Source organism: Gorilla gorilla, chromosome X (genome assembly GCF_029281585.2).
Source record: "Gorilla gorilla gorilla isolate KB3781 chromosome X, NHGRI_mGorGor1-v2.1_pri, whole genome shotgun sequence".
In the NCBI taxonomy this organism is placed as follows: Eukaryota; Metazoa; Chordata; class Mammalia; order Primates; family Hominidae; genus Gorilla; species Gorilla gorilla.
The window spans coordinates 118,713,502-118,738,115 of record NC_073247.2 but is presented as its reverse complement, the minus strand read 5'-3'; the positions used below and the strand labels follow the sequence as shown (position 1 = coordinate 118,738,115).

At 44.1% G+C, this 24,614-nt stretch overlaps 2 protein-coding genes across 5 annotated transcripts in view; one reads left to right on the top strand and one right to left on the bottom strand.

Annotated features, from left to right (window-relative positions):
• The window catches only part of MORC4 (MORC family CW-type zinc finger 4), a 59,716-nt gene extending 52,926 nt beyond the window's left edge, over nucleotides 1-6,790 (top strand). For 2 of the 4 annotated variants that reach the window (XM_055375493.2, XM_031006037.3), the window contains 3 exons: nucleotides 4,315-5,005; nucleotides 5,299-5,544; nucleotides 5,888-6,790. In XM_055375493.2, the coding sequence (XP_055231468.1) occupies nucleotides 4,315-5,005; nucleotides 5,299-5,544; nucleotides 5,888-5,968 (1,018 nt within the window). In that variant the 3' untranslated portion in view covers nucleotides 5,969-6,790. Of the gene's footprint in view, nucleotides 1-4,314; nucleotides 5,006-5,298; nucleotides 5,583-5,887 lie in introns of all 4 variants that reach the window. The other 2 variants (XM_055375492.2, XM_031006036.3) reach the window with 1 other exon arrangement.
• Nucleotides 6,791-18,621: 11,831 nt separating this feature from the next.
• On the bottom strand, nucleotides 18,622-19,314 carry CLDN2 (claudin 2). The gene has a single exon (XM_004064662.5). It carries the CDS (start codon nucleotides 19,312-19,314, stop codon nucleotides 18,622-18,624), a length of 693 nt encoding a protein of 230 aa, XP_004064710.1.
• Nucleotides 19,315-24,614: the final 5,300 nt, after the last annotated feature.

The following is a 24,614-nucleotide window of genomic DNA, read 5'->3' as shown; positions in this document are numbered from 1 at the left end:
TACAGAGCCCCAGAAATACACAAAGCAAAAACAGACAGAATTGTAGAGAGAAATAGACAATTCAACAATAGTTGGAGACTTCAATGCCCTACTTTCAATAACAGATACAACAACTAGGAAGATCAACAAGGAACTAGAAGACTTGAAGAACATTCTGAACCAACCAGACCTGACATACATACAGAAAACTTCACCCAACAACAACATAGTATGTATTCTTCTCAAATGCACGTGAAATATTCTCCAGGATAGACAGACTGTATGTTAGGTTGTAAAACAAACCTCAGTGAATTTAAAAATATTGACAATCATACAAAAGATGTTCTCCAATCGCAATATAATTAAATTAGAAATCAACAACCTAAGGAAATTTGGAAAAATGCACAAATATATGGAAATTAAATGACACATGTCTTAATTTCCAAAATAAATGGGTAGAAGAAAAAAAATCACATTGGAAATGTAAAAATATATTGAAAATATGAAAATTAAAGCAAAACATATGGAAACTATGGGTTGAAGCTAAAGAAATACTCAGAGGGAAAATTATATTTTTAGATGCTTATATTAAAATTGAAGAAAGAAGCTGGGCATGGTGGCTCATACCTGTAATCCCAGCACTTTGGGAGGCTGAGACGGGAGGATCATTTGAGCCCAGCAGTTCAAGACCAGCCTGGGCAACATAGGAAGACCCTGTCTCTACAGAAAATACAAAAATTAGCTGGGCGTGTATGCCTGTAGTTCCAGCTACTTGGAAGGCTGAGGTGGGAGGATCACTTGCTGGTATAAATGCAAAATGTTACAGCTGCTTTGGAAAACATTCCAATAGTTTCACAAAATGTTAAACAGAATGCCATATGACTCAGTAATGCCACCCCTAAGTTTATACCCAAGAAAACAGAAAACATATCTATATAAAAACTTGTATGCTAATGTTCATAGCAGCATCATTTATGGTAGCCAAAAAGTGGATGCAATTTAAATAACTATCAACTGATGAATGGATATAAAATGTGGCCTATTCATACAATGGACTATTATTTAGCTATGAAAAGGAATGAAATACTGATTATGTGCTGCAACATGGATGAAACTTGAAAACATTGTGTTAAATGAAAGAAGCAAGTTAAAAATCATATGTTTTATTCCATTTAGGTGAAAGAAGCGAGTTTAAAAAAGCCATATGTTTTATTATTCCATTTATATTAAATGCCTAGAATAGGCAAATCTACAGAGACAGAAAGTAGAGTAGTGTCCCAGTGGGGGTATGGGGAGTAACTGCTGATGTGTAGGAGGTTTCTTGCAGAGTGGTGCATATTTTCACAACTTAGATTGTGGTGATGGTTACACAACTCTGTGAGAATACTAAAATTGTTGAATTGTATACCTTAAGTGAATTTATAGATTTCTATCCCAGTAAAGATGTTGAAAAATACATCATCTGGAAGGAGTATATATACACTATTACAGGGCCGTGATTTTTGGTCCTTATTCTTGCCTATCATAGTTCCTTAAACATAGTAGGAAACATTTATGAAATGAGTGAGTAAAAAAATGAAATATATTAATTTGAATGTATCATTCTCTATCTTGGTTAGTGAAATAATACAAAACTGATAGTGGTTAATTACAGAAGCCTCTCAGAAAGCATTTTGAAGGAGCAGAATCATGGTGTATGTCAGAAAATGTAAAATACTTACAGGAGAAAACCAAAAATACACCATGAATTGACAGACAATGGAGGAATATGACAAAGGGCAGAAAGAAAATAAGAGGAAACTGTGTAGTTGGAGAATTTCTAGTATATAAAACCCATAATTAATCTCTACTCAATGAGTGAATACAAGTCTGGTATGAGAATTGATTCCTAAAAGGACTTGCCAGACTTTCTGGAGAAATATAGAACCAATAAGTAAAATCTAGTTATTTTCCCTCATTCACATAATAGTTCTTTTTTTGGTTGCCTCTTATGTGAAAGTTTTGTTCCCTCCTCCCCATCTAGCATGGTTAATTAAGCTCCCTTCTGTGTAGGAACTTATACTTTTATGCTTTTGTAAGGTACCTAGGACACACACACACACACACACACACACACACACACACACACACAGTAGTAAGTGATGCATTTTAATAAGAGTGCTTGAAGTGCTATAGGAATTCAGAAGTAGCATTTGAGTTGGATTTATGCATGCAATGTTGGGTAGAAGAAGGGCACTCCAGTCAAAAGGCATCCAGTTTGACTGATGTTTGTGAAGGGAGTAATGAGAGATAAAGCTGGGGCCAAATTCTGTCCCAGCTCTGATACTTACTAGCCACCTTGCGAAAGTTAACTTCTTCCTGAGCATCCCCTTAAAACAGTGGAGATAATAATCCCACCTGCCTCATGTTTATTGGGAGAATTAGATGAGGCAATACATGTTAAGCACTTCTTACATGATCTGGTACAGAGTAAGTGCTCAGTAAATGTTTACTGTTTTGGCATGGAAAAGCTTCAATAGTGAGCTAAGATATTTAAGCTTTTATGTTGTGGGGAGCAATAAATAAAGATTTTGAATAGAGGAGTAGCATAATCAAAGCAATGCTTTAGGAAGATTAGCTTGGGACAGTGATCTGGAGGTAAGAGAAGGGGAGATTGGAGACAGGAAGAAGCCATTGCAGTAGTCCAGGAAAGGTAGTGGGAGCTTGAACTTGAGTATTGATAATGTATAAACCTACCGTATAAATATTACTGACAGTTTGGTGCTGTTGTAACACAAATAGGAAACATAGGGAAAAGGAGCAGGTTTGAAGGTGAAAATGAAAGGTTGGTTTTATACATACTGAGTTTGAGATACCAGTGGGACCTCCAGGAAGAAATGTGTGACAGGCAGTTGGAAATTCAATACTGGGGGTCAGGGTTTGGGAGAATATGGGAGTTGTTGCCCAGAGATTGTAGCCAAGAGGTTGTATAAGATTACAAAGGAGAGGAAATACAGGGTCAGAAGAGAAGATAGTTAAGGACAGAACCCTTAGAGGTGGGAAAACGAAGAGAAGGCAAATAATATGACTGTAATTGCTTTTCACAAGGCTTTGTTGTTGCTATTTAGTATTATATACTTTTCCTTTGTACATGCCAACCGATTGTTTTACTGTCTTCTTCAGTACCACAGCTGACTGGGCCATCAGTAGTAGACCTTATACATGTTCAAAGATGGATACAGTTATTCTTACATAGCTCCTAAGTCCTTTTGCTTTTACCTAAGGCTAACACGACAAGATCTATTAAGATGGCAGATCAGTTGTATTTCTGAAGAACATATGGGCATTATAAGAAACTACAGTTTGGTTTGTCTTACAGGTGTTCTCAAAAAATACAGAGAAATATGGGCAACCTTGAGGTACTATGAGGTGGCAAATCATATGTCTGATGCTTTCTCATTGAAAATTTGAAAGTTGATTTTATCTTGAAATGCCTTGGTTATCCAGAAGGAGGACAGAATAGTTGTAAGGATAAAAATGGGGTTCCCACCCTGCTGCATGATTAAAAATTGCCTATGGATTTCTCTGGTGCCAGTTGTTTCATTAGTTCTTCAACCCCTAGTGCATACAGCAGCCAGACATGGAAGATGATTTAAGGTCATCATCATGGGCTTTCCTGCAGAACTCAGGGAGTGTCTGCTTGTGCTTGAGCACGGGAATTCTTTGTCACAAGGGGAAAATGACTTGAATTGGCTGATTCACTTTCTTTGTTTCTGACTAGGCCCCTGTGATTCAATTAACTTTTACAAGTGAACTATGGGCAATAGCCACAATCCAGTGGGCTGGTGAAAGAATTGTGTGGTTCTGCTGCAATATAAAAAAATGTGCATAAGTCTTTGATACGGGAAGGCATTTGTGATACTGTAAAATTAATGAGTTGGCACTATTCTCTGCATACTCTTCTAGGCTTTTTATGGCCTTTTTATTCCATTCTTGTGTTAGGGGATTTGGGGTATGTGTTTTTTCTTTGTCTTCCCTCTTGACTTGCATCTTTAGGATACTTCTAAGTCAGGCTGGTCGCAATCTTATTTTTAGAATTCTTACCAAGGTCAACCTAGTCCTATTATATCCAGATGCTGCCAGTCACACCTTTCAACTTCACCTCTCCGTTAATACCAATCGCACTAGTGAAATGGTTGAGGCTTGTGGGTAAAGTTGTATCCCTAACCTGAACTTGTCTGTGGGTAACATCTAGAGCCAGTCTGAATATGGGAAGTTTGAGTTGGGGCTCCATAGGATCAGAAAATACTTAACTTGTACTGTGACAGCTTACAATTTAATTTCCTCTTCTTGCAGTAAGTACAAATGGATCCTAGGTGAAGAACCGGTGGAGAAACGAAGAAGGCTCCAGAATGAGATGACAACACCTTCTCTAGATTATTCCATGCCTGCTCCTTACAGGAGGGTAGAGGCACCTGTTGCCTACCCAGAAGGGGAGAACAGCCATGATAAATCGAGTTCTGAGAGAAGTACACCACCATACCTTTTCCCAGAATACCCAGAAGCAAGCAAGAATACAGGTCAGAATAGGGAGGTTTCAATTCTGTATCCAGGGGCCAAAGACCAACGCCAGGGGTCCCTGCTTCCTGAAGAATTAGAAGATCAGATGCCAAGATTGGTGGCAGAAGAATCTAACAGAGGTAGCACAACCATAAACAAAGAAGAAGTCAACAAGGGACCTTTTGTAGCTGTTGTGGGTGTTGCCAAAGGTGTTAGAGATTCAGGAGCTCCCATTCAGCTGATCCCTTTTAACAGAGAGGAGCTTGCTGAGAGACGAAAAGCAGTTGAATCCTGGAACCCAGTGCCTTATTCTGTGGCCTCTGCTGCAATCCCTGCTGCAGCCATTGGGGAGAAAGGAAGAGGCTATGAGGAGAGTGAAGGTCATAATACACCAAAGATGAAGAACCAGAGAGAGCTGGAAGAATTGAAGAGAACCACAGAAAAATTGGAACGTGTTTTGGCTGAAAGGAATTTGTTCCAGCAAAAGGTTAGGGTAATACCTCACCACTAGGAATAAGAGACCATAGTAACCAAGGGAGCGGGACATTGGTGCCCTGATTATTTAATGTTCTGAGGCCTTTAAACAAAATACGCCCTTGAACTATTCTGTGGTGTGTTTCAGATAGAGTAACTGTAGTAGGCTTCCTGCCCATTTTAGAGTATTGAAAAGGTCCATAAGTAGAGGAATATGTATAGTGGAATCACAGGATGACCATATGAGGAACGGTTTTTGGCGTGCTCTTTTGTGGGGTCATTGAATTTCTGTTTCTTGGACTGCAGGTGGAGGAGCTGGAACAGGAGAGGAATCACTGGCAGTCTGAATTCAAGAAAGTCCAACATGAATTGGTGATCTACAGTACCCAGGAGGCGGAAGGCTTGTACTGGAGCAAGAAACACATGGGTTATCGCCAAGCTGAATTCCAGATTCTGAAAGCTGAGCTGGAAAGAACCAAAGAGGAAAAGCAAGAGTTAAAAGAGAAACTGAAGGAAACAGAGACACACCTGGAAATGCTGCAGAAGGCTCAGGTCTCCTACCGGACCCCAGAGGGAGATGACCTAGAAAGGTTAATTACTAGGGTTTAGTTATCAGCTTGTGAGTGCTAATGGGAAGCATCCCTTAGGACCCCCACTTACTGGCCATAGACAAAGGAGGAAGCCTTAATTCACAGGCCACCAAGAATTGAGTAATTACTTCTTAGAAAGCTGCAGCCAGTCTCCCTGTGCTTGGTGGCGTTGTGCTTTCTTCTTTCTAGCTAATGAAAACATAACTGTTGAGAAATGTGGTTCCATTTTGAAGGGGCTTCATTTTATTCTGTTGGTTAATGACTTCATGTCATCTCTTCTCCTGCCCCCTCACTCCTTCATACAGGGCTTTGGCAAAGCTTACGCGGCTACGTATCCACGTCAGCTATCTCCTTACTTCTGTCCTCCCTCACTTGGAGCTTCGTGAGATCGGGTATGACTCAGAACAAGTGGATGGGATCCTGTACACGGTGCTGGAGGCAAATCACATACTGGATTGAGCACCAGACTGTATACCCTTCTCTTCTCTTATCTTCTGTCTGTTCTTTTTTCTCTCCGTCCCTCACATCTCTCTCTTTCTCTCTCTCTCTCTTTCTCTGTCTGTCTCTCTCTCTCACCCTCACCTTTATGCCTTATATAGAGAATCTCTGTGTAAATCCTGGCTCATAATCAGTCTCCTTTTTATCAGTTTTGGTGTGGAGAAAGAGGCCAGTTTAAATAGGCTTTCGAGAGTCTAGGATCAGAAAAGCAATAGTCACTAAGCTAGGTGACCTGAAAGCTTTAATTTTCATGACCTGGATATGTGGTCTATTTTATATCTTTTTCTGAAATGGTTTGTATTCATTTAGGTTAAATCAATCAGCAGATATTGGGTCCGGTATACCAGGTATTTTGGGGTAAGCTAACAAGTACAACTCATGTTTGCAGCCTTCGAAGATGTAACAATCTCGTTGGAAACATAAGACATACATCACATTATACACAAAAGTGTATGATATGTACAACTGAGTGGTACAGATATGACATGGAAGATCTGGGGGAGGAAGTTCAAGGAAGGCACCACACCAGAAATGGGACCTAAATTAAGGCTTAAAGAATGAGCATGGCTACACTGTCAGTGAGTGTTCTTTAGGTGGTAGGACTATGGTTGATATTTTTCTTCTTCCTATCTTCCTGCCTTTTTCAGATTTTCAATATTAAACCTGTTATTCTTACATTGGAAAAAATAAATTGTTTTTAAAAAGATCAAGTAGGCTTGGATTTGAATATCAAATGAGAGATTATGTGAAAATATAAGGTAATGTTATATTTCTAATTTATATTAAATTTAGCATTACCTCTGGAAGAAGAAAAGCATAAACAAAGGCATGGAAAAATTTGGAATGTGAAAAATGTGTTCGATAGAAGTGGTGGGTTAATATAAAGGGGACTAAGGTTATATCATGATCTGTTCGCCTGCTTTGGTATTCGCATTTTAATAAGGGATTCTTGAAAAACCTATAAGGCTCGAATTAAAAAATATATTTGTCATCAAATTAATGGGATTTCGGGTAGTTAGGGAAGTACTTTAGAGTGGAATCTGATGTCCCTCAGAATATACCTACTTACTCTTCAGGCTAGTGCTGAGTGAGGGGTAAACCTCATACTATCAGAAATAGTAAAACTTATTCTCTTGTAAAAGGAGACATTGTATTCATTTCTTTATTGTGTTTACATAGCACATACTCTCCAAAGAGTTCAGGGTACTTTTCAAAAGACATTGAATAATGAACACATAAAAATATACCAACAGTAAAAAGTAGGAAGTAGAGGAGAAACAATCAAAGGAAGGTGAGATCAAGCAGTGGCAAAAGGATTAGCTAGTCCAGAGGAAATGTCTTGGATATTCATTCTGTTTCTCCTCCACAGAGTTACTTCAGAACACTTTTCCAAATTAATTTTAACTCCTTCGAAAGGGGGCTCATAGTACATAGCCCAAGTGAGACTGCAGGGAATGAGGGGAGGCCAAATCCAGGCTTCATCATTAGAATGAGTACTTAAAGATATCCCCTGCCCCCTTACCTTCCACCTCACCCCAGCTCTAGCTTGCCATATGATTAATTTTCATGTTAGACATTTGGATTATGATAGTCAAGGCCGCAGTTGTCTAAATGTAAATAGTACTGAGGGAAGAGTAGCACATTCCGACATTCTCTCAGTGAGACTTATTCATCAGATGGGGGCTGTGAGCGAGTGAGATTTCACACAGATGGATGGGAGTCTGCTGGAAGGAAAAATTCAGAGCATTGAAGGTTCTGCCTGTGTGAGTGTTTGTTGGGTGAATGAGGGGACTGAGTAGGAAGGAGGGCAGGCAATGAGGCTTTAAAGGGAAGAAGATAGGAAATTTGAACTCGTCTTTCCTAGTGCTTACTCTCAGCCCATTCCCTGGTTTGTGGACCTGACCCCACACTGCTTTTTCCAGCACCACTGTCTGTATGAGTCCATTCATACCAGAGCTACCTCTTTGTTTCCTATTTACTAAGAAGCCATACCAGCATGAGATCTCCTTGATAGTGTTAAATCCCACTGTGGAAAGATTGAAAAATATCTCCCAGTCTTACCAGAGGTTATGATCTAGTGTGGAGGCAAAAGACATTGAGAAGAAAAAAGCAGGTGCCTCCTCCTGGCTCTCCTGTTAGGTTAACATAATCATAATTCCCCTTTGAAATGTCTCCCACATTTGCCCTTTAACTTCCTATTGCCATGATAAGCATTTAGGTTATTACCTAAATAACTTGTTACCTCATGCCTTGATTATCTAAATAAATTCTTAGATGGCCTCCCTTGCCTCCTGTTCTCCCTCCTCGATCCGCCCTACTCAGTGTCACCAAATTTTGTTTTTCAACAACTTCGTCAGGTCATGCCTCTTCTTAAAGACTTGCTAGTGTTCCCAATTGCCCACCGAGTACAATACAAATTCCCTAGGATGTTGCTCAAAGCCCTTTGTGATCTGGCTTCAGTCATCCTTTCTAGAGTCATCTTGAAACATTCCGGATACAAGCCACATTCCATCTAAACTGAACAATTTTCCAGTTTCTGAACATGCTTTTAAGATTTCTCCCATCTCCATCTTTGCAATTTCATTCCCTTTAGCTGGAATGCTTTCCCTCATCATCTTTCCTTTGGCTCAAATGCCAACTTTTTCCTGCAAACTTCTCTGATTAACCCAGCTAGACAAAAAATTTCTCTGTGAACATTTAAGTTTTCAAGGCTTTTATCACAAACATCCTTGTCCTGTCTTCCCTATTAGAAAGCTCTAGATTCAAATATTCAGCTGCCTACTTGACATGTACACTTAACATGCCTCATTAAAAATAAGCAGTGATACACCCTGGGGCTGTTCCCTTTCTCCCAGTTTTCCTCATCTTAGATAATGGCACCTCCACCCATCCAGTTGTTTAAGCTAGAAACCTGGAAGTTATCCCTAATTTTCCTCTTCTCTCACTCCCTACATCCAGTCTGTCAACAAGTCTGTCAGTTCTACTTCCGAAGTGTGTCTTGACTCTCCTCACTTTTACTACAGCTACCTTAGTCCAAACTGCCATGATCTCCCATGGGTTATTATAACTCCTAGCTGGAGTCCTTGCTTCTGCTCTTGTTCCTACAGTTGTCTATAGACACTGATTTTTTTTTAAAGTAATAGATCATGTGACCCCCCTGCTTGAAGCCCTTAAATGACTTCTCATTGACACTTAGAATAAAATCCAAACTGCTTACAGTATCCTGCAAGGCCCCTGCCTACTTGTACTTTGTCTCTTGCAACCCCTCTTCATATACCACTTTCCCCCTGGCTCACTGTAGTCTTCCTATGGACGCATGTCGAGCTCTTACTTACCTCAGAGACTTTACCCTGCTATTCCCTCTCCCCAAGCATGCTTTACCCATACTGCTCCCTCCGCTAGAATGCTCCCATCTCCAGTGTTAGCATATAGCTGGCTAGTCCCCATCCTTCAGGTCTTCTTGTGTCACTTCCTCAGACAGGCATTCCCTGGCAGCCTTTTGTCTCTATCTACCCTATTATGCTATCACTGTTTCCTGTTTTCCTCAATTCATAGCACCTCACAATGTATCATGATATATATGGTCATTTGCTTTCACTCAACAAATATTTATTGAGTACTGACTATGTGCCTTGTGATATACAGTAGTGAACACAATACACATGCTCCCCGTCTGCCTCCCTAACTAGTAAGTTTCATGAGGGGAAGGGCCATGCCTGTTTTTGCCAACCACTGTATCCTAGAGCTTATCCTAGTACCAGGGATCTAGGAGGTAATTAGTTAATGATGGGAACTGTGTTTTGTTCATGTCTTCATCTCCCTCAGGGGCCTAAAACAGTGCCTTGTTCATAGAAGGGGTTGGATAAATACAGTATGAGTGAGGTAGATGGCAATCCTGTACATTCAAGTTGGAAAATGAAAGACGGAGATAATAAGTGCTATAGGTTATAAGGGACGATTAGCGCGAGCTGCAGTGGCCTAGTATTTCTCTTTAACTGATCTTTGGTATGGGTAGGTAGAAAGGCTACCAAAGGAGAACAGGAATGTGGGTACTCTTTACTACAAACATTCTGAATCTTATCAAAAGAGGCTCCCTGGCATGCAATTTTTAAATACTGAGAACTATAAAACATAACCAGGAGATGTCTGTAGAGACCAGATCTTGAGAATGAGAACTAAAAGGAGAAAGAAAACATTCTGAGGAGTTCTGTTCACTTTTTCTGAGAGTGGTGATAGTTTGTATCAAGAGAAGAAAGGAGCTATCCACAAGCAAAGAACAGACAGAACAAGTCTGTAGGAAACAAGTTCTGGGCACTAGGAGGTCGATGCATGCTTGTTGGATGAACTAATGGGCAGCTTAGGTAGAGGCTTAGACCAAGTACCTTGTGGCCCCAGGGAACAGAAAATTTGCTTGCCCAGGTTTAGTGATTGCAGATTATCTGGGCTAACAATTCAGAGGCAGAGGCTTAATTGCAAGCTCTTCATTCCCAGAGGCAGACTCCAGATAGAATGTCTTTCAGAATTCTATATATGAATTCAAACCCTTTTCTATAGTTCTGTATTTGGAGTGAAGCTCAGGAATGCCAGGTGTGAGCTCAGGCTAAGTCAAGTGTAATTTCCTTCAAAGAATGACTTACGCTTTGTGAAATGGACATCTCTAACTCATGACTTCTATTAGGCAAAGGGGGGCATTAAGGAACTATACTTTCTGAATCAAAACTTAGAGCACATGTTTGGATAATAAATTAGATAATTGAAAGAAGAGCTGACTTAGTCTTATGTATGTGAAAGCTTTAGTTACCAAGTGAGACATAAATGGCATTCATTTTCTAATAGAAAATAAAATCTTTCGGAAGAAATCTTTTTTGTTACTTGCCCCCATCCCTAAGCCCAAGGTTTTGATGTGATTCACCAGAAATTCCCAACCCAATTTTAGATAAAACCGTGCGAATGTTTTGGGTGCTTTCAACATACCAAACACCTTCCATGTATCTGTCCATTGTGCCCTCAGGCAGGCAAGATGACTTTAGACAGAGGCTCAGGAAAGTGTTCCAGAAGGTCTGGTCTTCCAGATAGGCCCTGGAAACCTGGAAGGATTGGAAAGCTGAAGATGTGTGGGGAGGGTTTTCCAGGTATAGGGAAGAGTAAGCAAAGTCATAAGACTGGGTGGGGAGTGAATACAGAAATACCGAAGAGGGTTAGAGAGAGTGGATTATCCAGTGTGAAGCATAAGGAACAGAATCAACCAAGGGCTGGGAAATGCCAGCAAGAGGGGCTGTGCTAAACCTGCTTAATGAATTAGGATGAAGTAGCTGTTGAAATCTCTCCAATTGTCCTTAAATTTGGAATGTTAACCACAGTGTGTAGTTACCTTGGATTGACCATTTCTCTAGCAGTGAGACCTGGTTAATCATGGATTTGTTCCAATCCACATGGTCACAGATGTGGATGACAGCCACCATTATCCCTTCCCTCTCCAACTTCTCAGGTCTGCCTTTCCCCTGGCCTCCCACATTTTATGAGTGGAAACCCATCCAAGGTCTTCAAGATATTTGAACTTTGGGGAAGAATCTTGAGAAGTTTTGGCCTGGGAAAGACTATTCCTTTGATAACATGGATTCAGATCTGTGGCAGAAAATACACTTTGTTGTCTGCCCCCATTCCCCAAAGACACATTTTGGTGTGGCTTTGACCCTACCTTTAGGTCACCAATCTACTTATTTATTACCCATTTGTTAGTACCTACTGTATACCATGACCACACTGAGAGGCAGCTCTCATCCACATTTTATAGATGAGGAAACTGAATTGTAGAGAATTGAAGTGGCTTTCCCAAGGCCACCCAGCTAGAGTGCAGAGGCAAAATTCAAACCCAGATTCGTCTGACTCCAGAGCCCAGACTCACTGCCTATTACACCATACTGCCTATCTTGAAAATGATTAGTGTTGTCTTCTTCCTTTTAATAGGAAAATGCTAAAGCCAGCCCACACTAACAGGAATTTCCAAGGAAGACAGTTTCACAATCCCACACAATGTTTAACGGCCCTCATGATCAGGAAATTGTTCACTTATATAACGAATATCCCTCCAAACAACGTGGAAATTCATTTCCCCTTGACTGGGTTTTTCACTCACAACTGTCATTTGGCAGCTTTCCTGATATCCAAACAGCTATAGAGATCCTATTCTTACACTCCGGGAGGTCTTGGACTTGCTGGCCTCTGCCCATGGGTGTTCTCACTGGCTGCTTTGAATCCCCCTCTCCAGACAGTGCTGAGTTGGACAAGTCTCTTGGGGAGTGAGAAAGTGACACTTAAGAACATATTGGTTTATTATTACACACAGAGAAGTAAAATTAACCATACAAGGTACCTCTGGAATTGCCAACAGGAGGATGGCACCACCTTTCTCATCCTGTCTGCCTTTTCCTTGATTTTTTTTTATTATACTTTAAGTTTTAGGGTACATGTGCACATTGTGCAGGTTAGTTACATATGTATACATGTGCCATGCTGGTGCGCTGCACCCACTAACTCGTCATCTAGCATTAGGTATATCTCCCAATGCTATCCCTCCCCCATCCCCCCACCCCAGAACAGTCCCCAGAGTGTGATGTTCCCCTTCCTGTGTCCATGTGTTCTCATTGTTCAATTCCCACCTATGAGTGAGAATATGCGGTGTTTGGTTTTTTGTTCTTGCGATAGTTTACTGAGAATGATGATTTCCAATTTCATCCATGTCCCTACAAGGGGACATGTGAAACCCCATCTCTACTAAAAATGAGTTTTTGTTTAACTGGCTTTTCTCCTGAGCAGCCCACACAGAATTTGGTCAAATATCACAGACTCTGAAAACACTGGTGGAGAATAGGAGCTACCACTCAAATGCTGGCTTGTCCGCCACACTATTCGTACTCGTTTGGCGTCTCATTTCATATCCCATTAACCTCACTAGTATCTTTTTTTTTGAGACGGAATCTCACTGTCGCCCAGGCTGGAATGCAGTGGCGCGATCTCGGCTCACTGCAGACTCCGCCCCCCGGGTTCACGCCATTCTCCTGCCTCAGCCTCCCGAGTAGCTGGGACTACAGGCGCCCGCCACCTCGCCCGGCTAATTTTTTGTATTTTTAGTAGAGACAGGGTTTCACCGTGTTAGCCAGGATGGTCTCGATCTCCTGACCTCATGATCTGCCTGCCTCGGCCTCCCAAAGTGCTGGGATTACAGGCGTGAGCCACCACGCCCGGCCTAGTATCTTTTTTAAAGCATGTGAGCGTTTTCAGTGTTATCTCCACAAGGTCATGAGAATTTTCAAATGGAAACTTCTTCAAAACTCCTGAGGAGGTGACCTGTGAAGTGGTGAGGCTGCCATTCTGGAGGAATAGGACTTCAGAGAGGACAGGAAAGCAGCAGCTCTCTCCTAAAATGGACCTGATGATGTGCCCTTGCATGGTGGCTTCCTGCTTTATCAAGCTCTAAGACTGCTGCTTGTCTTTGGGGGTGATGAAGCTGAGAGCAGGGAATTTTCGGTGAGTTAAGAAATTCCTGAGCTGCAATTCCCAGGAAAGTGGTGGCCTGTGGGGTGGGAGGAAGCGGTCAGATTATAGCCTCTGCATTACTGTGCCTGATAACAGCCTGTTAATATTTTATCAGTGATCACATCACAGCATATAGTGAGCCACCACTTAGGGCAGAAGAGAGAGATAACCTGCTAGACTTCCTGTTTGAGGTTCTTTTCCCTCTTGAGATAACAGAATTTCTCATCAAAGCCGGGAGCCGCTTGAGCAGGGAGACCAGTCTGGGTGAAAGCCAGGCTTCAGCCAGCTGAGGAGAAGCACATGCACTTCCTGGCCTGGGCCTCTGTGTCCCAGAGTGGGCTGCTGCAGGCACGAAAGAATCCCCTGTCCGTGGGCCCAGGGCTGAGTGGGAGGGAACAGAGTTGGCCCTGCAAGGCCTCATCACCTTCCTTTAGCACTAGGCTCTTCTCTTGCCTGTCTCCCTTCTCCCACACCTGCATTTCTCCTCTGGTCCAGAGACAAAAGGCCCCTGGCTACCTGAATGGGCACTGCTTGTGCTGCCCCCAGCAAATTCCAAAGTCTTGTGCAAGGGAAGGAGATGAGGGAGCAGAAGCTGAGCCCCAGGGTCAGGGTCACTCCTTCTTTTAGAGTCACATAAGGGTCCTGTGAGGCAAACTCAGAAGGATTCCGGATTAGCTGCACAGCATATCTCTGCTACCTCCTTAGCACCGCCTCTACACCCGATTGCTCAATTTCCCGGAGTCCTTCCATTGCAAGAAGCAGTTTTCATCATGCTTTCCCCAAAAGCTCATGTAGTGCCAGGCCCTCATTTCATATGGATTGGAATTTAAGGGGACTTACAAGACTATTTTTATCAGCCCTTGACCCCTATCTTATGTCACTTTTGTCACGTCTTTCACAGGACAGCCCATATGCTGCCTCGTACCACAGTTAGGTGTCCATGTCTTATCTCCTCTAGATGAGCTGTCAGTTCCTACAGGGTACAAACTTTACCTTGTTCACTCTCATCGCCCTCAAAGCCCTTTGCACATTTCCTGACACAGAGTAAGAGTTCAGTGAGTGTGGGCTGGCCAGCAGATAGCTGTTTGAATGGCTGGACAAAGGTCTTTCCGAAAGTTGGAGCTTGCCTTTCCACTAAGAAGCCAGTTTCAGTCCTTCTTCGCCCATTAATGATCACATAGCAGTGGGTCACTAGGGCTCCAAGGGGAAGAAAATATGAGTCATGTTATTATCAGAGGAATGAGAGAGGACAGAAACATCTCTCCTTGTGCAAGGGTCAGAGCCATGAGGCTGGAGCATAAACATAGTGGCCTTCACTATCCCCTAGGTCTGTGGCTAATCTAAATTACTTTATGAGGGAAGGCAATGGGGTGAGCTGAAAAGTGTTTGCCCTGGACCCAGGAGCCGGGAATATTTCTAGGAAACTACTTAGAGCAAAGCCTTTCTTGCTCAACCAGCTGGAGGGAACAGTTGCTCTTTGTTAGGTCTTCCCTGGCTTTTCTAGTTGAGGATGAACTTCTGACTCCTTCCACTGAAACTTCCCAGATTAACAAAGGTAGGAGGACCCCTCAGGCCAGCCTCCTTCTAAGATGAAGGGAAGCTCTGTGCTCTATATCCAACAAAGGCCCTTGTATTCCAGTGGCAGACAGGGACACGAAGCCTGCAAGAGTTTGAAGAGCAATATGTCCTCATACACCTTCTGAGACCAGAATGCTGGGCTCACGTTGCTGTGAGAAGTTTCTAAGCTTATGTTCAAACTCTGACACTGTGACCTGAGTGATATTACTCACATCTCTGGGCCTCCATTTTGTCTCTTGTAAAAGACCCACTTCACTGGAGTATGTGGAGAATGCAGTGAAATCAGTGGATCTGCAAGTGCTTTAGCAGCCAGATGGTGGCTCATCAGAGCCCATACCAGACTGCTGCCCACTCAGCATAGCAGAGCCAGCAAGGTGGTTTTATCTTCCAACCTCCAGTGGCCCCCCAATCAAGGGCTCTGGGGTTCCTGGTGCCAGACCAGAGACATGACTTCTTGTTAAGCTTTTATCCAGGGAGCTTCTCTCCCCTTATCCCTGCCTGCTGCCATTCCCTCTAAATGGACTTGGATGCTGACGTTCTAGCCTCTGCACCAAAGAAGGCTCACTTCAGAAGTGCAAGGGTAGTGTCTGATACAACAGGCTATGTGGTGAGGCCCTCTAGATCCAGGGGCTGGTTAAGCTGAATCAGGTAGGGCCCCATTATTGTCAGTGTTGCCACAGTGAACACCCTTATGAATGGGGCTTTGTTAATTCCTAGTGAGTGTAGAACAGGGCCAAATCATTGGCCTCCCAAACTGCCACACCTTCAGAGTTAGGGGAATTGGAACTGAGGTATTGTGTTTTACTCAATGTAAGCCCGGCATCCCCCTGGTAGAGCAGCTAGCTGGGCCCAGGCTGGCCAGCATAGAAGGAGAGGGCAGTTCCAGGTGGTACACTTGATGATTTCCCAGATTGCCCTCATGGGCGACCAGGAGAGCCTGTGTGCCCTCCTTGTTACCTGGCTGGCTGTGAGTTATTTTCCTCAGGTAGCTTGGGGACCTCTGGAAGGCTCTTCTATTGGCTGTGAATAGTGTGGGATTAGCAGGGTCCTATTTTGGGAGTCAGGAGACTGAGGGAACTAATACTATCTTTGTGTCCCTGGGAAAATCTATTTACTTGTGTGGGCTTTAGTTTCCCCATCTGCCAAATGCAGATGATCAGATCCATTTTACCTTCCTCATGATAGTGGTTCAGAGAATGAAAGGAATAAATACATCATCGTTTAGTAAATAACTGAAAACAATTGTTACGAAAAGGAAAGAGCCCTGGGAAAGTTGAAGAGGTTGGAGTTGCCTTGGGGAGGAGATTGTCATGCTTTCTAATTATTTCTAGTAAGGTCTAGAATTGTTTATCTACCCTGTGGAAAGAAATGCCAGTTTCCACCCTCCCCTCCCCTTAGCCGAAATCCCTCGAGTTTCACTTGCCCATTCTGGGCCCCTTTTAATCAGTAAGACAGTTACTCAATCAACAAGTGTTTATTGATCACCTACTGTGTGCCCGGCACTGTTACAGATAGTCTGGGGGATACAGAGAGGTCTAGGATATGGCCCCCACCCACCGAAGGGTTTACAATATACTTGTGAGATCGGACACACACACACAAATAACGATCAATCAAAAATTGTGAATGCTAAGCATCAAGAAGCAATTTATACATTGAGGGTTGGGGGAGGGAGGGGTAGGAGAGGGATGGAGTGATCAGAGAAGGCTCAATGAAGGAGGTGACGCTGAGGAAGTTCTCCAAGCCTGAGGAGGACTTGGCTAAGGGGAGACGGCCTTCCAGGTTGGGAGAGCAGCTGGAACATGGCAAGAAGGTGGACATGTGAAAGGCATGTTACAGACAACAGATGGGCCCTCTCTGCTGACACTGAGGTTCGAGGAGGTGTGCTGGAATTTTTCAGAAGCCAGTCATGCCTAGACTGGTGAGGGAAAATACCTTTGGTGTATGACCCCTCACTCCCACTCCAGGGTAAAGGGAACATTTTCGGACCTTAGAGGTGGAACTGTCTTCCTGGGAACCATTCTCCACTCCCACCTCAGCTGCAATCCCAGGCAGCAGTGCAGCTATCACTCAGATCATGGACACAGCACCGTGGGCATGGATATGCCATGCTGGAGCCCTTAGATGCCCTCTAGCCACTCGGGAGCATCTTCTGATGGACAGTGGGGGAATCTGAAGGGGCTCGCTTGGTGCTGTGGTCTTTCAGAGGCTCTGTAGTGCTCTGTGGGTGGACCCTGGGGGGGCCTGATCTCATTTGAGCTGATTTTCCGTTACGCCTGAAGAGTTTCTAGGGGGCTGCCTCTCACTGGCAGAGTAGAAACACCCACTGGAGCCACCACAGACATCCACCTGGCTTCTTAGACACCAAGGTTCTTATTCCTTCTTGGCCACCGTCAAGGAATGGTGTCTTCCTCAGTAGCCCACAGCTCCCACACTGTCATCCCCCAGCCAAGGGCCATCCCTAGAAAAACTGGTTTACTGTTCCTAAGGAAACCATTGTCTATAGCCCTTAGCCTTGTGGTTTAGGCAAGAGGCCAGGTCAGGTGCCCCAGAGTGAGGCAGGGGCTTCAGCCAAAGTTGTGATCGCAGCTTCTGAGGCAGTTCCTCAGTGGAGTCAGAGTCCGCTGCCACCTGAGCTTTCCACCAGATCTTTCCTTTCCTTGTGCTTTCCTCAAGCTGCAGGCTTGATCCCAGCCCACAAATATGAGAGAATTCTGGAAAGTGCCCTGAGAAATGGGTTCTGGTTTTTTTTTTTCATTTTTATTTTTTTAAATGTCCCAGGCTGCCTTCCTGTCCTCCCATCCTGCATCCTGCTTTCTGTTCCCTGGATACCGTAGGATGGTTTTATTTCAGTTCATGCACAAATTAGTCTGGACACTGTGGAGTCATAACAAGAGTGGGATGGAGGTTCCAGGGCCAATCAGTTTCTTTGGAGGGAAGCTTGAGAAGTAGGTTAGAGCAATGCCCACAAAAGCCACTGCTTCTCCTTCCCATCCCCAGCAATGAGCTAAGAGCCAACCTCAGCCAGAGAGAGGGTCTTTGATCACAGAGGGTCAGTCAGTGGGATGTGATTAGTGGGTTTGGGGATGGAGTCCCAGGTAAACCAGAGGGCAAAGGGATCCTCTGAGTCCTGGCTTAAGATAAGGGAATGGGGTTTCAAGTTGAGGGTTGGGGACTTAGGGCAGGGGAGCAGCAAGGTGAGGAAAACAGAAAGGCTGGCATGGCGAGCATCCTTGGCAATTCAACCTGCATGCTGTTACACTAGCCCCCATTTCTGCCTTTGCTCAATCCAATGGCCAAAGTCAGTCTATCCTCAGCAGCACCTTCTGACACGATCCAGTGGTAATGTCCCTCACCTGTGGCCCTCGGGGTGCTGTCCACTGTTTTTCACAGACCCAGCCACCCCCCAGCTCTGGCCCCTGGTTCTTCACACATACCCTGTCAGGCTGTAGGAATTGAACTCACTCTTGACTTTGGGAGGTTGACCAGGCCTTGGAGAGCTCCTTGTGGCAAGAGGTTGGGCTTGGTAGGCATCGTAGTAGTTGGAGCGATTTCTCTGGGATGAGCAGGAAAAGCAGAGGATGATTCCAGCTATCAGGGAGAACAGGGAAGAAATAATGCCCAAGTAAAGAGCCTCTCCAATCTCAAATTTCATGCTGTCAGGCACCAGTGGTGAGTAGAAGTCCCGTAGGATCCCGTGAAGATTCCAGGCAACAGGAATGAATCCCAGGAGGCCTCCAAGGATGAAAAAGACTCCACCTGCTACCGCCACTCTGTCTTTGGCTCGAGATTCCTGGCAGAAGACTGTGCATCTCATGCCCACCACAGAGATAACGCAGGCCAGGGAGGAGATTGCACTGGATGTCACCATCATGGCCTGGGCAGCCTGGATGTCAGCGGGCAGGCCCAGAAGGGTGCTATAGATGTCACACTGGGTGATGCCTGTGCTGTGTGTGGCACATTCCATCCAGAGGCCCTTGGAGAAGCCAACTGCTGTCACAATGCTGGCACCAACGTAAGAACTTGTTTTCCAGCTGGGGAGCAGCATGGCAACCAGCGTGCCCAAAAGCCCCAGAAGGCCTAGGATGTAGCCCACAAGTTGGAGGCCAAGAGAGGCCATGGCAGACCTCTCAGTAGAAGCGTCTTCAGGGACTGCTCCCTTGTCTTCAGGCTGAAGCTCTTGCTCCTTGAACACCTCTAATCCCTCATTTCAGAGTCTCTCTGCCAGGCTGACTTCTCTCCTCCTTACAAGTGTCTGTGGGTGGCCACAAGCAGCCTCAAGAAGGCATCTAGAAGACCTAAAAAAAATCCATAAACCAGATTAAATATTGACCAGAAGCTTATGAGAAACCAGAAAACGCTGGATGCCTTTTGACCTTTGTTATCTTTAGAAATAACACATGAGAAAGGAAAAAAAAAAAAAAAAAACTTTGAACGTGGAGCCAAAATGTCATCGCCTCCTGCGTAGGCACATGCCTTAGGTTGGCAGCTGGACAAAGCCAGGAGCCAGACAGGTGGCTGCTTTCCGGGAAGGTGATGATGGCAGTGGTGGTTGTGGTGGCTGTGTTAACTCAAGTGCTAGTCTCCAAGGCCTGCTGTTTAATACATTGCCAAGCAACAGTGCCATAGGGCCCCTCAATTGTAGACTGAGGCCAAACTGCAGACTACATCAGGAGGAACAGATCCTAGAATGTAGTCTTGGACTCCAGCTTGTTAGAGGCCTCTTGAATCTCCAGGAGCCTAGAGAGTAGTGGCCTAGCCCTGGATCATTTTGCCCATGGTGAAAATCTACTCCAGGGTAGATGGGGGTGGGCAGCAAAGCCTTCTGTCCATACTCTGAGAGTTCAGATCCTCCCAGGCATGCCCAAATCCCCCTCTGCAGCCTAGTCTAAGGCCTCCTGCATGTATAACATGCCCAGACATTTCCTGTCCAGTCTCCTAATAGATGCTCCCATCATCAGCCTCTTGGATGATGAGGGAGCACTCTGGAACAAGGGTTCCAGGACTGAGAGGGAGCCCTGAAATTCCCTGGGCCATCTGTTAGGGGGGACAAGAGTCTGCCACAGAGGAAAGGGAAACTGCTCTAGAATATAGGGCTTTGCATGAGGCAGGTGTCTGAGTCAATGCTTTGGAATCTCAGAGCCATATAAGATTTTGCCGTGTTCAAGGAGCCCCCGGTGTTGCCAAGATTCAGGACACTAAGGGTCAAGGGCACACCTCCCCATTCTCTACAAGACCCTCTGACCCACTAATTTTTCTTTCTTTCTTTTTGAGACAGGTTCTCACTTTGGCACCCAGGCTGGAGTGCAGTGGCATGATCTCGGCTCATTGCAGCCTCGACCTCCTGGGCTCAAGTGATCCTCCTGCCTCAGCCCCACAAGTAGCTGGGACTACAGGAGCACATCACCACACCTGGCTAGTTGTGTGTGTGTGTGTGATCCTCCTGCCTCAGCCCCACAAGTAGCTGGGACTACAGGAGCGCATCACCACACCTGGCTAGTTTGTGTGTGTGTGTGTGTGTGTGTGTGTGTGTGTGTGTGTGTGTGTGTGTGTGATCCTCCTGCCTCAGCCCCACAAGTAGCCGGGACTACAGGAGCGCATCACCACACCTGGCTAGTTGTGTGTGTGTGTGTGTATTTTTTGTAGAGACCAGGTTTTGCCATGTTGCCCACACTGGTCTTGAACTCCTGAGCTCAAGCGATCCACCTGCCTCAGCCTCCCAAAGTGCTAGGATTACAGGCATGAGCCACCGTGCCCGAACTAACCCACTAATTTTTCAACCCACCACAATCTGGCTATTCCATTTTAGCCTTCTTCAAGATTTCTCTTTCCCTACTCATCTCTTAAATGTGAGTATTCCTCAGAAGTCCATCCTTTTCTCAATTAACACTCTGTCCCTGAGCAAACTCATCTTGCCCCCATAACTTAATCTACTACCCATCCACTGACCCTCCCAAATCTGAATTTCCGGGATAGACCCTTCTGAGCTTCAAGACTGGCAGAGCAATCACCTAGTCAGAATCTCCACAGGGAAATCTCATAGACATCTCGAATTTGACATGTCCAAAAGTGAACTCATCACATCCCCCATGCAGCTTTCCCCAAACAGTTCTTCCCTGTGTTCCCTGTGTTCACTGAATAATACTTCTATCCATCCACTTGTGCCAGACCAAAATCCGGAAAGTGATCTTTAGCACCTTTCTTCTACTTAACCTCCTGCATCCTATAGTCCCTATGTCCCACCAGTTCTACCTTATGAATATACCTCAAATCCATGGTTCCTTTCTCTCCATTTCCACTGCTACTTCCCTAGTTCAGTTTCACCATTCTTTTTTTGAGACCGAATTTTGCTTTTGTTGCCCAGCCTGGAGTGGGGTGGCGTGATCTTAGCTCACTGCAATCTCCACCTCCTGGGTTCGAGCGATTTTTGTGCCTCAGCTTCCTGAGTAGCTGGGACTACAGGTGCACGCCACCACGCCCAGCTAATTTTGTATTTTTAGTAGAGACAGGGTTTTGCCATGCTGGCCATGCTGATCTCCAACTCCTGACCGCAAGTGATCTGCCCACCTCGGCCTCCCAAAGTGCTGGGATTACAGGCGTGAGCCACCATGCACGACCTCATCATTCTGTTTCACCTGGATTATAGCAACAGCTTTCTAACTTGTCTTTCTCCCAATTCATTCTCCACATCATTGCCAAGGTAATCTTTCAACACATTAATCTGATCAAGTCACTACTCTACATAAAGCATTCCAGTGGCTCCCCATTTGCTAAAAAGTAAAGTCCAAACTTGCTTGTACCCCATGACCTCTCAAGCTTCATCTCTTGCCATTTCCCTCCTCATAGTCTGTACTATTGTGGAATTAAATTACTTCCAGTTCTTCAATCATGCCATGTGGTCTTTTGCTCCCAAATAGAAATAGAACAGAATATTCTATGCAGAGTGTTATGTATTCTTCTTCCTCTGTTTAGTGCCTTCTCATCTTTTAGGATTCAGCACAGATGTCTCTTACTCTAGCCTGGGTCAAGTACCCCTCCTGTCTATTCTTACAGTATCTTGTGTTTACTTCCATCATAGTAATAATAATAATAGCAACACTTATGTAGTGTTTCTTATGGGACCATTATAAGCACTTTTTACATGCTAACATTTAGTCGTCACAAGTTTTTTTGTGGTAGGCACTAATAATCCCTATTGTATAGATGAAGAAACTGAGGCAGAGATAGTACATTTTGCATTATGTTGCAATTTCCTGTTTAAACCCTCATTTTTCCCTATTAGCCTGTGAGCTACTTGAGGGCAAGACTATATCTTATGTATCTCTGTATCTCATGTGCCTTACATACTGCTTTACCCAGAGCAGCAATTCAAAAACTGTCTTCTTAATGAATGAATGAAGTTGGCAAAGAGGTTTGAGGGGCTCCATATGACTAAAATATAGGGACTTTCCAAATGAGTCAATAACGCTTCAGTGTAAGGGTCATTGAAGTGCTGCCCAATGTTGGGAAAGAAGAAAGAGAGAGATGGGGGATCAGAGGAAGAAAGAGGTAAGCGGGGAGAGAGAGACAGCAGAGCTTCACTATGTATATATATAATGTATATTATATATATTTATAATATATATGCATTTGTGGAATATTTTGTCTCCTCAACCAAATTCTAAACAATTTAAGGGTGAAAAAATATATATTAAATGTCTATCATGCTTCCACAGCATTGTGCACATGATTGATAGTCAATACGATTCATCAGCATTGGAAACACCAATGCCAGTGTTGATGCAAAGCAGTGCAGAGCAGGAGCCGATAAACTTTTGATGAAGGGAGAGAAACATAGTTTGAATCTCACCTCTGTCACTCATTAGCAAGTCTTTCTTGACATTGGTTTCTTATTGCTAACCTTGGCACAATTGTACCTGTCCTGATCATGACTATGTATCTCATTGAGGCCTTCAGTGCTGCTTAGAAATCCTTCTACTTCTCCCTGGTAAGCACCCTTCTGATGACTACTTCAAACATTTACTACTACTTTTTGAGCTCCCTACTCTACCTCCTCCCTGTGCAGCTATTACTCCTATCTTGATCATTCTCTTTGCAGCCAAGATCCTTAAACAAGCCATTCATTATTGATGTCTCCACTTCTTCACCCTCCCACTCACTGCTCAGCCCTCTGCAGTCTGGCTTCCACCATTAGCCCTCCACTGAAAATATTCTCACCAAAGTTATCAACTCTTTTCTTGATCCAAAATTCAATGATCATATCTCTGTCATCTCACCTTGCCTCTCTCCTTCATAAAACTATCTTCTCCCTTGTTTTCTGTAGCACCACTCCATTTTACCTACTTCTCAAAATGATTCTTCTAGTTTTCCCTTGTAAGTTCCTGTTCTTCTGCTCACTCTTTAAGTCTAACTATCCATCTCTGCCCCTCTAGCCTCCTCAGGGTTTCATCTCGACTTCTAGATGGCTCTTCTTATCCTTCACATTCTTCATGGGTTATCTCATCCTCTCTGTCTCCATGCCAGTGACTCCTGAATTCATATCTCTGCCACAGATTTCTCTCCTGAACTCAAGATTTGTGTAGTTAACTATTACTTGGAATGGCCCTACCTGAATGTTTTAATGGCCTCAAATTCAACATTTGCAAAGCTGGAATCATTTGCCCTTTTTTCTCCCCATGCCCAAACTGCTCCTCATGCAGTGTTCCTTACCTCAGTGGGGCTGTCACCAAGTTAATAACCCAAGCCAGTCATCCTTGCTTTTTCACCTCTTGTTGACATATAATTAATTATAATGTACCATCAAGTCTGCCTTCAAAAATAGACTGTGAATCCATCTACTTCTTTCTGTCGCCACTGCCCTAAACCATAGTTCAGACTATGCAACCATCGTTTCTTGTCTATTTGAAAATCTCATAGACACCTCAAATTGATCTCTCTAATTCCACTTCTGCCCCAATCCTGCAATAATGAATTACCCACCCAGTAGTCAAAGATCTTTGTAAAGTTGAAATCAAATTGTGACTCTCACCTCACGCTTTGCCATGCTTAAAAATCTTCAGGAGCTCAGCCGGGTGCGGTGGCTTACGCCTATAATCCCAGCACTTTGGGAGGCCGAGGCGGGCAGATCACGAGGTCAGGAGTTTGAGACCAGCCTGGCCAACATAGTGAAACCCCGTCTCTACGAAAAATACAAAAATTAGTTGGGCGTGGTGGCATGTGCCTGTAATCCCAGCTACTAGGGAGGCTGAGGCAGGAGAATCGCTGGAACCGGGAGGTGGAGGTTGCAGTGAGCCGAGATTGTGCCACTGCACTCCAGCCTGAGCGATAGAGCAAGACTTTGTCTCAAAAAAAAAAAAAAATCTTCAGGAGCTCTTAAGTATTTCAGGATGAAGTTCAAACTTGCTAGCCCAGGAAACCAAG